Source organism: Cydia strobilella, chromosome 10, assembly GCF_947568885.1.
Source record: "Cydia strobilella chromosome 10, ilCydStro3.1, whole genome shotgun sequence".
NCBI classification, from domain to species: domain Eukaryota; kingdom Metazoa; phylum Arthropoda; class Insecta; order Lepidoptera; family Tortricidae; genus Cydia; species Cydia strobilella.
Window position 1 is genome coordinate 8,930,922 of NC_086050.1, and position 15,339 is coordinate 8,946,260.

At 38.2% G+C, this 15,339-nt stretch overlaps 1 protein-coding gene across 2 annotated transcripts in view; it reads right to left on the reverse strand.

The window, feature by feature from the left end:
• The window catches only part of LOC134744526 (lysine-specific demethylase 3A), a 220,458-nt gene that overhangs the window by 143,948 nt on the left and 61,171 nt on the right, over positions 1 to 15,339 (reverse strand). For both annotated transcript variants that reach the window (XM_063678327.1, XM_063678328.1), the window contains 2 exons: positions 12,265 to 12,349; positions 4,909 to 4,976 (listed from right to left, as the gene is read on the reverse strand). In XM_063678327.1, the coding sequence (XP_063534397.1) occupies positions 4,909 to 4,976; positions 12,265 to 12,349 (153 nt within the window). The remainder of the gene's footprint in view (positions 1 to 4,908; positions 4,977 to 12,264; positions 12,350 to 15,339) is intronic.

Below are 15,339 nucleotides of genomic sequence, written 5' to 3' on the forward strand. Positions count from 1 at the left end.
CGTATTCGTCGTTTTATAACTTTTATAAATATCCATAAGTTGATTTGTTAAATAGCTCTTGCGCCGTTTTGTGTATAAAACTGGAAATCTGTTCTTTTTCCGAATTTATTGCATGATACGGACAGGCGTAGTGTGCGGGGTGTATAAATATGTGGGAATTCTCCATATTTTATCCCGCTGCAGTAATGTTTCTGGTGAAATAAAACGTTGGCGTGGTTATTTCTACTCGACGTTAAACAACGGTCGCCGTGGAACGATACACGGTCCAAAAACAAGGATAGTATAGATACTGTTTATGAGAATAGAAATATTTCAAAAGGTTACCTACTGTTAAGCCCGTCACAGACGGAGCGATAATATATCGACAGATACCGTAAGATACGGCATCTTACGATATCTTTTACTATGACAGAATCCACACACGAGCTGTAATATATATTTTGGTATCTTACGATATCTTATCGCAAGGCATCTTAAGATACCTTATTATGTTATAGCTCGGAATATTAAGATATATTTACGTATATATATCTCTTACAAAATGTAGGTGCTACACAGAGATATACAGCGATATATACTTTGGTATCGTTGGCTTTTGTGGTGCTTAGCGATACTCTAAGATATCTGTCGGTATCTGCCGTTATCTTATAGTATCTGCCAATTTATTATCGCTTCGTCTGTGACGAGCTTCACAATTTTTTGAAAACCAACGTGAATCGAGCATCAAAAGACTTCTCTATAGTCAACCTAAACTAAATCATCACGATTAATTAATAAAATCCCGATACTGACTGGCTGAAACTTGAGTTCGATGTTACCGATGAGAAATTCACAATATTGTCTTATATATACATGTAATTTGTACCTCATTTCATTATGAATATGTGCTATGGCTATTATGGCTTCTAATACTTTTCTGATTTTTTCGTAACAGATAGTGCGAACTCAGCTCTCAGAGGTAATTTGTTTTTGTTTTTTTTTTTTTTCAACAAAGTTATAGCTTATTACTTATTAGTTATTACTTTACCTACAGAATGCGGGTTTCCCAAGCGAATATAACACCCCTGGGCCCTAGTGTTGCAGGCTTCGATAGGCTACTGTAAGCTTTTACCATGAGGTGGTCCGGAAGCCTAGCTGTTTGTCACGGACGCGGAATAAAAGCGCTTTATTGCACATTATGAACATTTAAACAACGAGTTATTTTGATATAAAGATTTATATTATAAATAAAACAGCCTTATTAAAGTTTCATATACTTTTTTTATCTCAGAAAAGTCCTGAATGGTATCAGAAATTATTTACAAAAAACTCAGAATATGTAATATTGAACGCTCCAATTATTAAGGTACAGACAGACTGGTAATTTAGCTGAAAATACTAAGGGCAACTTGCACCATTCACTAACCAAGGGTTAACCGGTTAAACGTGGAGTGGACACCAGAACAATAATTGACACTGGGTTAACGGTTTAACCGCTTAACACCGGGTTAGTGGTATGGTACAAGTGGCCCTTAGAGTAAGCGAAGCATATTTTCATCAAGGATATCTTTATTCATACGTCAGTAACTGTAGTATCCTTCGGCGAGAGCGCCGGGACCTTGCCGCGACCGATCCTTGAGACCTTGAAGCTAAATTAAATGTATAAAAATCGCTGTTCCACTCGTTTCTAGTTACTTTTTATTGTACCTATACCACATTTAACCGTTATTTTATCTAACTTTTCATTTTTTTATATATGATATACCTACCTACTAAGGAATGAAAGAATACTAAAGACGGAAAAATGAGGTAGACGCTAGACAATAAAAGTACCGAAGGACGGACAGACAATTTATTTGTTTTGCAGTCTCGACGACTTCCTAAGATGATCAGCATCGTTTTCATTTGTTTGAATGAGGATGCAGTTTAAAACTTTGAGACTTTGAGAACATACCGCTATATTATTATTGCAGTCTAAGTAATAGATATGTTTTAACTTTAATATTGTTTTCTAACTTTTAACCACTCGTTGGCTACTTTGGACGCAATACTTCTAGAAGGGCCACAAGTCATAAAATCCCAAATAAAACCATCGTTAGGCTAGAGCTGGACTAAACCAACTCTACACAGCATTTTGCAGTGACAGTGTGGAATTGCCATGCCCTTTTGCCATTGCATTTGCATTTTGGTTATGCCCTTTTGCCTGTCATTTATACATTCATGAAGAATATAAGACCATAGGCACGTAATATAACCATATTGATATAAGTGTGCAGAATAGTGAGAATAAACTTATTTTGGTCGTCATTGTTTGAGCTACAAAGCTTTAATCCATACTGACCAACACCAGCACCACACATCATCATCATCTTCATGATTAGACTGCAATAAACTGAAAAGATTACTGTATGACGCCGTAAATCCTTTCTACGATTATATAAACACGGCAAATAAAAAATGCATTCCCAACGAGTAAAAAGACCGAAAGCACGTAAACAAGGCCAGCTAGCCGTTTTTCATTCATAACGAACGTGTTTCATTAAGAATTTGCTGAAGGCCCATTATATCCGATTGCCGAACATACGTACCTCAGCGATCACGTGGCTGTGTTCGCAGTATTTTTTTTATTTCTTCTCCATCTCTTCTATGTCTATTACTTACTTACTCCTCTGGCGCAGCGACCCAAAGTGTCTCTTGGCCTCCAACACGACAGTTCGCCACTGATCCCGGTCCTGTGCAGTTTCTCGCCAGTCTTGGACCTGGAGCTCGCGCAGATCAGCGTCCACCACATCCACCCATCGGTACCTAGGTCGCCCGACCGGGCGGCGTGCTGTCGGTTTTCCCTCAAACGCTCTTTTCACCGCCCGATCGTCTCCCATTCGCTCCAGATGGCCGAGCTACCGAAGCCTTTGCGCCTTTGTCAATGATGTTTGGTTCAGCAACTAATTGTTCAATTTCGGCGTTTTTGCGGATTCTCCAACTGCCATCGGGTCTCTGCGTTGGACCGAGGATTTTGCGGAGAATCTTCCTCTCAGCCACCAGCAGCTTACTTTCCTCCTTCAAAGTTAGTGTCCAGGCTTCACATCCGTATGTTAAAATAGGTCGGATTACGGTCTTGTAAATTCGGATCTTAGTCTTTCTGCTGAGAAGCCTGGACACCAAGACTTTGTGCAGAGCTGCACCGCACCGCCAGGCATTCAATGTGTGTATTACATAATTTATTTTAAATGGTCCCCACCTGTCTTGTAGCTGGGGAAATGTTAATCACGTATAGTTATAGTTCAGAGTTAGCTTGTTTTTAGGCGAATGAGGCGCATTCTGTGTTCTCAATCTCATTGAGTAAAATTTTTGCGAACATAATAAAAATAAGTCCTTTAATGCAATCGGCTCTAATTGTTATCAGGACTGCAAAAAGCACCCAAGCTCAACAAATCTCTTTAGGGAGTTTTCGGAGTCAATAAGATTAAGTTTAACAAGTTTGAGTTTCAGTTAAAAGTTTGAAAGCTTAAGTTGTGTGTGTGGTCGTGTTCAGGGCATAGTTACGTCTGTTCCAAACTCAAAACACCCCACGATTAACATTAGTTTCCAACAATGCTGGCAGGATTAAACTAAGTTCATAGTGCTAGTCCAATATTCAAATGAGCTCAGTGGCGCAGAAACTCTACGTTCACCGCCCAGGGCCAGCCAAGTCGGCCACACCGCTGGAAACTTTTCACCAACTTTTACTTAGCAAATTATCAATTTGTCATTATGTTTAGTCCTACGCTCGAATCTAATAATAAGAATAAGACATTCGGGGCAAATTGTAAGATGATAATATTCGTTTTTACGATAGTCATAACATTGTATTTTCGTTATCATTATTCATAAGTATACTAGTAAAAGTGGGCTTATACGTTGCATGATAAAATTCTTGAATTCATGATTGGTATATTTTTATTGTTCGATCTTTGTTTCTATAATGGTACCTACCTAATATATTATTTGTATTCAAAACCTACGTCAGTTGATGTGATGATGCCTTTAGGACGTTGCAAAACGATCGTTGAACCCAAAACGTCGCTTATTGCTCGCCGACGCATCGACAATCGGTGTGCTCAATGTAATCCGATAGCAGAAATATAGAGGATATGTATTTCTCCTATAGCTCACTGAAATCGTGCAAATAGAACCAGCATGGTTATTATACAGTTAGAACTGAAATAGCCTGGTGATCGTGTTGGATAAAGCTTGCAATAAATTAGTCACACAATCTAAATTAGACTGTGCGATTTGTGTTCAGAAGAGTGCAAGTTGCTGTGAATTTAGAAGGGATTTAGATCTTTTAGGTTGAATCAGGCTGGAACCCTCAGGATAAAGCTGGCGCATGCGTCAGGCGCCGTCGACCTGTCGCGACTTGTTATACAGAAATAACCGACAGACAGACGTGAGTACTCATTACTTGACTGCTCGCTAATCAAGTTTATTGGGATAACGCGAGAATTAAGGATTAGTTTCGCAGTTCGTATGAAAAGGTCAGTAGAAATTACGGAATCTTAAATAAGTATCCTGTATTTCCTATGTTTTGGGAATAGCAACAACTGTCTAGAACCCGGTAGATGTGCCAAACTACAGAAGAGACGTCAAATAATCACGTTGTGCAGTCATAACAAATAAATAAATAATAATGTCATGTCATGAAGATGAAGACACATCTATCTATCAACACCACGCAAGTCACACAACTACTCATACTCGTACTTACACCTATCCTTTTCTATGTAAGTAATATAATATTAGACAAAGCAATAACAAAGCTCTCCAGAATTACCCAACATTCAATAGTCGACAAGTTATCGACGTTTAAGATCAGGTTTCAGCTTAATTGCCAAAGTCTAGTGCGACGTCGGAAACTCATCAAAATCTAGTTTGTGCTTAATTTAGACTTACTTGCAGATTGGAGCGCGAGCGGCGAGGCATGACGCCCACCACCTCGCCCCTCATTATGGATTCGATAACTGTAACAGAAGATAAATGTCAGGATGAGCAATGGCATAGAATATATAGAAAAAAGAGAAGGTCAAATAATTGAATGAAATAAAAACTTTTATAAAAAAAGATAAACAGACTTCAAAAAGGATGAAATAAAATATTATCCTTTTTAGGGTTCCGTGTTTAAGTATATGCGTTACCAACTGATATGTTTGAAGTCGGTGCCAAGTCAAATTTTAAACCATATATTCATAGTGATTTTGGTGCAATTCGATAAGGATGCGGCTATATAAGTATGTACGTTGGATTGCCTAACGCAGCGTACTACGTAGGCGAACAACACGCGAAAGCGAAGCGGCGCGGCACGGCGCCTTAATTAATCCTTTGATACCTATAGAAGTGTCCTACGTGGGCGATCTCGTTGCGAACGCGAACGCCTTGGGCCGGCCGCGCCGCGCCGCGTCGCTTCTCTTCGCGTTCGCGAGTGTTCGCCTATGTAAGACGCAGCGTTACACGACGACAACAAACGAACTTATTGTAGGTATTTAAGAACACACCTCAGAACAGAACACACGGTTGAACCTTCTTAGCGCAGTTCGTACCATGCTTGTCGGCACATTGGTGTAAATCTGATGCGTTTATTTGTTGTCGTATTTTTTAAAGAGCATTTCTTACTAATTTTTAACAGTCCATAGCACGCAAGTGTGGGATTGGGACTGAGTTATTTTCTGTCGCATATCCAGAGGACTACGTTTCAAAATATAAAACAATTCAAGGAACCTTCATGCCAAATTTCAGCTAAAGCGGTTCAGTTGTTTAGCCATGAAACGGTAACAAAGAGGCAGACAGAATTACTTTCACGTTTATAATATTTGTACAGTTGTAATGGGATTTGTAGACATAAAGCTGATTATTTTTGACTGGTATTGTTACTACTTGGCTTGGCACCGACTTCAAACATATCAGTTGTTAACGCATATACTTAAACACGGTACCCTAAAAAGGATAATATTTTATTCCATCCTTTTTGAAGTCGGTTTATCTTTTTTTATAAAAGTTTTTATTTTTCCATTTTTAGTTTTAAGACATTGTTAAGAGCGTGACGCATGAATGAAAAACATAATCATGTTTAACTCTAAATTGGTAAACTTTATTAAATAATCAGAATTTTCCTCGAGACCGTCTGGGAAATCATTCCTGTCACTAAAGCCACTCTCCGCCCCGCCTCTGACCCAATCCCTCAAACCCCCCGATCACTAAAACTCACAGCACATCAACCCCTGATCACTGAACCCCTCGACCCTAAACCACCAACCCTTCAACCGCCACTCCCCGACCCCTAACCTCAGACCCCTTAACTCCTCACCCTAACCCCCAATACCTCACCTCTCACACCTACCCCTCACCTCTAGTCTGTTTGGTTGTTTCCAACACTACCTACATCAAAAATCATAATACACATACGAGGGAAGTTCCTCATTTCGTCCGTGGTCTTCATCATCAGTAGCCTTACCACGAGTTTGACATTGATATATTCGCTATCGCGTGCTTACTGTTTATGCATCTCGCTCGTACTGGCATATTAGTGTACAAAGTAAGTTATGAAGACGCTACCGAATATTTAGTGTCAAACTCGTGGTTAGGCTACAGTTGCGCCACATAAAATTGGTGGTTTTTTGGGAGGAAATGCTTGAGTTACTTTAGAAAACACCGAAATCACCATACACGTGCCTTTAAAAATTGAGGAGTTCCCTCAATTCCTCACGGATTCCATCATCAGATCAAAACCAGAAATGTTACGAAAACACCTTGGAGGTAACTTCTTTCAAACGGAAAAAGAATTACTCAAATCGCTGAAATCATTATCATCAAAACAATCATCATCATCAGCTCCACTTCATCAAATAGGTGGTTTTCGAGAGAAAATGCTCGAGTTGCTTAAGAAAACACCCAAATCACCATACATGTATCTATAAAAATTGAGGAGTTCCCTCAATTCCTCATGGATCCCACCATCAGAACAGCACCAGATTAATGTGGGACCACCTTGGAGGTAGTTCCTTTCAAACAAAAAAAGAATTTTCCAAGTCGGACCACGGGTCTCAGAGTAATCGCTGAACATCCTACATTAAAAAAATCATCATCAATATCATCAAAACAATCATCATCATCAGGTCCGCTTCATCAAATTGGTCATTTTCGAGAGAAAATGTTCAAGTTGCTTATGAAAACACTCAAATCAACATACATGTGCCTTTAAAAATTGAGGAGTTCCCTCAATTCCTCAGGGATCCCATAATCAGATCAGAACCAGATTAATATGGGACCAACTTGAAAGTAGTTCCTTTCGAACAAAAAAAGAATTACTCAAATCGGACCATGGGTCTCGGAGTAATCGGTGAACATAAGTACATAAAAAAAAATTACCCAAACCGAATACAGAACCTCCTCCTTCTATGAAATTGAAGTCGGTTAAATATCTAATTATTTTATTTTTTGCTCGTTTTGCTGGCGCCTGACTAAATATGTATTAGAATAGTGTACCTTATTAATCTGTAAATAAAAACTGTTATGGTTTTTTGTTGAATTAATGCTACATTACTATTAATAACCTCAACACACATGAGATCTCGCTTTCAAGTTGTAATTTATATGATAATATCTATGAAATAAAACTATGAAAACGGATTATATCGCGTATATTGAATTTAAAATACATTTTTATCGCGTATGTATATATATATATATCTTTACTTGAAAATAATTGTAGTGTATAACTAGTCTTATAAACCGATTTCGCATGTACTACAACCAGCTTTAAAGTTTATAGTCTATGATGGTTCATTATTTTTAGTATGTGGGTATTTTTGCACTTGTAGTTTTTCCTCAGTCACCCGTTGACCACGAACGCTGTAAAGGGTTCGAAACGTCGGGATGTATTATAAATTCAACATACGCGATATAATCCGTTTTCATAGTTTTATTTCATGAGTAACTATCGCGAGTATCGCGGTAACCGAAGACAATATTCTGATAATATCTACTTAGATGATATATAAAGTCTTGATCAATGTCTTATTATAACTAGTTATTACATTACAAGTAGTGTAATCACACGCGAGACTCGGTATTCCCAAAGCTCGTCATATCTCTATTTGCTTTACGTTTATATTTTATCATACATTTCAATTAAGTACGTTTTGTAACAAGTACTTTACATTGCACGCTTCGCAAAGATTCCAAGTTACGTCACAATTAATATGGCTTCTTTCATCCGATTAGGCGCAGAATATAAGGGTTGCCGCGTCATGTTGCATCTATTCACATCTATTTCCCAGGGGTAAATAGATGCCTGCACACCTATTTATCATCCGGCTTGCTTGATGGTTGCACCTTACTACAATGTCCACATACAATTTTGGCTGTATTACTTTCCAAAACATTGTCCGTGCATGCATAACTATAGTCTGTCCTCTTGACCAGACCTTTTCTAGAATTACTTTAATTTAGGTAGGCCGAAAACGTATAACTAAATTGATTAAAAAGTTAAGTGTCCTTTTATCAAAATTTTCTATCGGCTAAGGCTAAACCATTATTGACATGTCATTATTGTTGGTGAGGAAAACCACTTAAATTAATTAAAAGCGTGTTTATTCCGTGAATGACATATATTTAGTGTTAGGAACATTCAAAGTAGTCATATACCCTTGATATAAAAACAACCAGTCAATGCGTAATCTATGATATAGAATATTAAGCATGAATATCATTATACAGCTATATCAAGCACGTAATACATTTCCAGTGGTCTTTGTACATTTAATTATCAAATTAGATGAGCAGATAGCAAGTCCGTTAAGCTATTGTTTTCGAATGGCCGGCGGTCATTATGAGCGTTAGTGGAAGTTCAAATTACGATAGCTGGCACTGATACGGCATAGTATTAAATGCAGTTATGAATTATCGATTTTACAGATAAACAGAATACAAATGCTAAAGGTCTAGTCTCATAAATTTCAAATACTTATGTAGTAATTTCTTATAAATACATAGCTTTGACTTGAATTTTATATGGATAAAAAAGCGTGTACCTAAACTGTACATTGTGGTATTTATATAATTTAGATAAAGGATATTGGACTTTAATTGTTAAATTATCACATTGTGTATAATCAACGGCCCATTAAAACAAGACGTAGAGGAATACCACAAATAGATTAATTCAATTCAATTTATTTATTTCAGGCAAATGCCCATATAATTTGTTAGTAATACAATTAAATTAATCTTAATATGCTAATGTTAGTAAACACATTAAATTACAAATAAAAATATATATCACATTTAACTATTTACATAATGAAGACTGCCACATTCCAAACACTACTGCTGTACATGCAACAGCATCCAGTGGTGTTGGAACGGGCAGTCTAGCCTCTCGGCCAGCACATGCAACAGACTGTTGGAGCTACCGCGCAACCTCCGCATCAGTGAGGCAGTACGCTTACGCATTATGGCCTGGAATCCATCAGTTCGAGCCTCCGCAAACATACCTGATGCACTGCAGAAGCGCGGCAGACCCAACAGTACCCTAAACCCATTATTATATTGTACTCTCAGGGTGTTGAGAGTACTCTGCGTATATCTTACCCACAGGCTGCACGTGTAGAAGCTCTGGCAGTAGGCCTTAAACAATGTTATTTTGATTTCTTTTGTACACCGTGCAAACCTGCGGGCAAGCATATTACAACGCACAGCCATGGAGCGTCTCTCCCTTTCCACGTCTGTGCCATCTGAGAGGTCCGCAGTCACCCAATGGCCCAAGTATTTGAACTCTGACACTTGTTTGAGTTCACTGCCGTACAAGTAGACGGGGGGTACTGTCCCAACAGTACCACCACGCGGCTTAAAAACAAGGAGCTCGCTCTTGGTTATATTATACTTGAGCCCATGTGCAACTGCGTACCTCTCACATATCCCGAGCAGCTTTCTAAGTGCACTAATCGATGGACTCAGCAACACCATGTCATCAGCATAACTGATGTTATTGAAGCTTACGCCATCAATTGAACAACCGACCTTGGCATTGCTGAGCTCATCGATTAATCCGTTCACATATAGGTTGAACAGCTTTGGCGAGGTTAACCCCCCCTGACGAACACCGCAATTCAACCTATATGCGTCAGATAACTCTCCTGCCCATCTAACACAGTTTTTGGTTGGCATACCAAAACTTAAAAAGTTGTACTATTTCAGACGGCAGATCTGTCTCACGACGCAACTTGTGCCACAACACTTCATACGAGACCATATCGAAAGCCTTCGTTAAATCTAAGAAACACGCATAGACCGGCGTTTTTCTATCCGTGTAGTACCGAACGGCGCGCTTGAGGCACAGCACAGCGGTTTCCGTCGATAGCCCGGGTTTGAAACCGAACTGAGCATCGTGGAGCTTCAGGTGCTTAGTTAAAAGACCATCAAGCAAGCCGTCCAGCACTTTGGCAACAGTGGTGGCTAATGATATAGGTCTGTAGTTGCCTCTGTCAGACAAATCCCCCGTCTTATTCTTCACAAGTGGGACAACTATAGTGCGCATGAGGTCCCCAGGCAAATACGCATGTCTCAGACAAATGTTGAACAGCAGAGCTAAAACCCTAGACAGATGAATCCCCGCATGTTGAAGGTGCTCGATGCTCAAGCCGTCATGCCCCGGTGATTTACCTCTGGTCATGTTCTTAATCACTGCCGCAACGTCACTCGCAGTAAAAAGGTTAAGATAGCACGTAATTTACGTGCTATCGCTATTAATTTACGTTTAAAAAGTAAAAGTTGTCTCTATAGAAATAAATCACGAAAACATGTCTAATTTTCATTTATTTTCAGTTGTATATCGTTACCATGCACATCTTAGCAGTATAATTTTAGTATAAAATAGCTTGTGATATAGCGGAGTGCTCTGATCAGCAAAAGTTAAAACAAAAGTATATTTTCACTTTATTGAGGTATAACGCTAAAACCCGCGGAATGGCCCTATCTCCCGTCGCAAGTTTCGCGCAGCGCGCCGTATTTTTTCTTCCCTTTTAAGGTCATTTTGAAAACCTCACCCGCTTAGCTGGCGCTGTCTGTACTTTACAGTTGTGCTAGAAGATAAGCAGCATTATTGTGCCGCATGCCGAAGTCTCAATACTCTCAATGCGCGGTGTAGCGTGAAGCGATGTTACGCAACGAAATGCTTGCTGCTCGCTATCAATAACAATAACCCTGTAACTTCACTTATTTCTGACTGTTGTCATGCGATGGTATCTTAGGTCATGCACAACAAATTTTGGTTAGCCGAGTGAGTTCGAAGCACGAGCGAAGCGTCTCCGTTTCAGCTTGGGCTAAAAAGCATTCATATGTCCAACAGTTCTCTACGTCGTTTTTCTCTCTTTCTCGAGAAATTTTATGAGCTGGTTTCGATAATTATTATAGATTTGTCGTTTATTGTGGATTATTTTTCGTTGAGGTTAGGGTTCGCGAGCTCTATCGCTCACATGGCCACTAGTTATGTTATCAAGATTTATAAAACGGTAAACTTATTTGCGCAAGTCCTTTTCTCTTCGTTAGAGCAGCGACGACGCATCAAATTAAACCAAGTTAATGTTCTTTCCTCTTTGAAGTACTGACGTAAACGTACAAGTATACAATACATAAACGTAGTAGTAGAGTAAAATTAGCAGTTTTAGTGGCCACTACCTACCTACTCGAACATTGTTTACAGCAATCAATAACGCCGGAGCCCTACTAAATTCGAGTTTTATCGCTCTGCAGCCATATTTGCTTTCCTAGTGGGAATGCAAAATAGATTTCTATTTATGTAGCGAGTTTATTCACATCTACATTTTAAAGATGTGTTAAGTTAATTTGTAATATTTCCGCTTAATTCTAAAATATATACATGCTGTGTACACTTGTTTTGGATATCTTGCTAGTTTTTAAGCCATAATATGCAATTGTATGTTTCTCATGATATTATACGATATCTGTTTAGTATACCTAATAAAGTAACTGATTGGTTTATACACCAAACCTTAATTTTTCAACTTTCTGTACCATGACTTCTGTAACTACCTGATTATATATAACCATAATGATTATAGTTACCTTATTGGAAAATAGTTATAAACTTAAATCACGGTAGGTAATTTAAAAAAAAATATGACTGAGGTCTAATTGAAGCGACCCATACAAAATGTATGAAAAGAGTCGTAGCCATTAGATGCAACCACAGACATATTCTCATTGCAGAGAATAACCTTTCAATCAATATCTTACCTCCATCACCGAGGAGTCTCATCTGCACCAGGGCTGGATCTTCGCTGTGCTCCTCCAACACAGTATCATCAGTAACTGTCAATTCCTGAAACAGAAATCATAACGTTTATCTCAACAATATCAACACATTACTTCAAGGAGAAAATTCTAAAGATCAGCAGGTTGGCCCTTTGAAGCTAACACGTGAGTGAGTCGTTTTAATACATTTAATATGTCTGCATGTGTCTCACGGAAGATCTGCAGGTGATTTAAACTACGGTACCTACCTAAAATAGTCTAAATTGGTTTGTATAACTACCAACATACGAAATTCCCCAAATTCTCATTTCATCTTTCCCACGCCGGACGCCGTTTACTACGAGCTATAAATAACGCACAAGCGCATCTGTTTTATATTGCTATCGTTGGAAACAACAATGTTAATTTACGTCAGCTGCAACTAGAGTATCTGCCAACTATAACGAAACAGGTGCTAGGTAATCTGTTAAATTTTAGTATAAATTAATTCCTGCTCTCAATTTCAAACAAAATAACATTACAGGGGGAGAGAACCTACCTAATAGTTTTCTCTACAAGACGGTATAATGGTGTCGTTAAAAATATCTCCGAGCCAAAAGTTGAAGCTGAAACTTGTGAGAAACAAAGAGGAAACTTCGAGAAAGTTACTTAAGAAACCAGGGAAGGGGGCCGAATGGGGGGTTACTCAAAACTTTACGTCGCGGGCGCCAGTATTACCAACCCCGCCAAGTTTCCACTCGCTAATTCGCAGTATAAATTTGTTTAACGTCTCAACTTTTTAACTGTAATTACTTAGGAAAGTTCAAGATAGATTGAAGTACTTTCGCTACTCTGACAGCGACGCTAAGGAGTTTGACGTGTAATGGAAACAACATAGTTTTGGAACTTCACCCTTGTTTTATATTATTATTGTCTGATACACTTGAATTTCTCCATATATAATAACAAAGATATAAAAAGTTTATTCCTCTTTGCAAGCACAGCATAAAAGTTACAAATTCTTTACATATAAACAAGAATTTTCCCTTCTGGCAGGCAAGGGGTGATGAAAGAAAAACAAATTGTTTCAATAAACATGAAACAAGAAACTTTGTTGTGCAAAGTTAGCGAAAGGGTGAAGGGTGGGGGTGGCTCCCGGTGGGACTGCGATTATTGATACATTGTTGTACTTAATATTAATTTATGTGGGGACTGAAACTTGGCTTGGAATTATCTTATGAATAAATTAGATGGGAACCTTGAGTAATTTCTACTCCATGAATAATTATTAAATTAAGATAGGTAGTAATGGAAGTTGAAACATTATTTTTTATATGGTATATGAATAAACAAAACGAGATTAAAAGAACCTGTCAATCAATGTCCCAAAAAGGACGCAAGATTTCAATTTGCCGCCATTTTTGTATTTTAGTGCTAACAACCCAAAAAAAAACTATTTGACAGCTGAATGTTTAGGGTTTGTAAAAATGGTGGGTTATACGAAAGATCAACGCGTTTTTAATATTGAACAATATTTCAAAAGTAATTAAAGTTTGGCGGGCACGGTTCGAAAATTCCTAGTCGTGTGATCTCTCGATTCGGTGATCAGAATTGGCCCCTTAGATCTTGCGATTTAACGCCTTTAGACTTCTTTTTAGGGTTATTTAAAGTCTAAAGTCTACGCCAATAAGCCCACAACCACTCATGCTTTAAAAGAGGAAATTCGACGCTGCAACGGAGAAATTCAGTCGCATCTATGCAAAATGGTCATAGAAAATTTTGACAAAAGAGTGCGTATGTGCCAGCAAAGCCTAGGAGGACATTTGCCTGACGTATTATTCCACAAATAACCCTATTTTATGTTTTTCAAGATTTTATATACAAATGTATTATAACGAAAAAAAATAAGTGTTTTTCATCAATTTCAAATCTTGCGTCCTTTTTGGGACATCCTTAATTGTGAACAAAACAACCGTTCAATTAATATTCGATCAAAATGTATTAAACACAAAAACTTGTTTTTGTTTCCATATCGCTTTGTTAATGCGCTAGGCCATTACCCCTTTTAGGATGCAATTAATAAAATCGAAGGCAGGTGGAAAGTTCAAGCCTTTTTGGGAGTTTATGGATTTATGCTGCATTCAAGCGGGTTTCCTTTTGCGTTTCCATGGAGGCAGATAGTTAAACAAGAAACAAGCCCATATAAATACAGCATCGTTACCGTATCGGCGGGATGCCTTCGCGTTCAATAAACTGAACTGGTTTCACCTAGAACTTCCCGCTACGGAATTATCTTGTAGAATGTTTTTACAGCTATTTGTAAACGCCTCGGACTTTTTTGTTAGTTCGTTATGTTCCATATTATCGAGGGCACAATTAGGTAGGTATCTACTCTTGTATTTTATAAGAACATGTCCCCCTAAATTAAGGCTCTGAACCATTTTTTTCTTCATACAAGAAATACCGGTATTATTACGTTCTTTTTCGTTCTTTGGCTTATTAATTCATTGTTAATGGAAAAAATTTATAATACGAAGTTGTTACCTAAATACATGATTCAGTCCTACGTAAAGAGCATAAAATTATTCAAAATATTGTGCTATTTCGGGTTTTACAAAAAAACCGGTTCCGAGCCCTGCCCTTAATAACAAAATGCGGAGCTGGGCCGTAGCCAAGACGTCAAATCGTTTATATTATCTAAAACGCCAATCGAAAAGTATACATGTATCGGTAGATAGATGCGACGAAAAGTGCATGACGTCATCATTTCCATACATTGTTAAATTTTTGATTGTCGTTCCCGATAATCAGGGGTCTCTCCGACTGTAGTAGTAGTAGTAACCGATACAATGTGCCATGCATGTGTTCTTTGACGAAGCACTATTTAATAAAAAAAACCTTATCTAAAGCATATGCAACGAATTCCTAGTGTAGACTAGTAATAACTATTTGACTACTCGATACCGACATAGATAAGAATAACACAAACTACTGAAACTACATTACTCGTCTCACGAAATCTCTGTAGACTAGATGGATTGGAATGGATTGAAGAAATGGTAGATGGTAAAAGCTCTA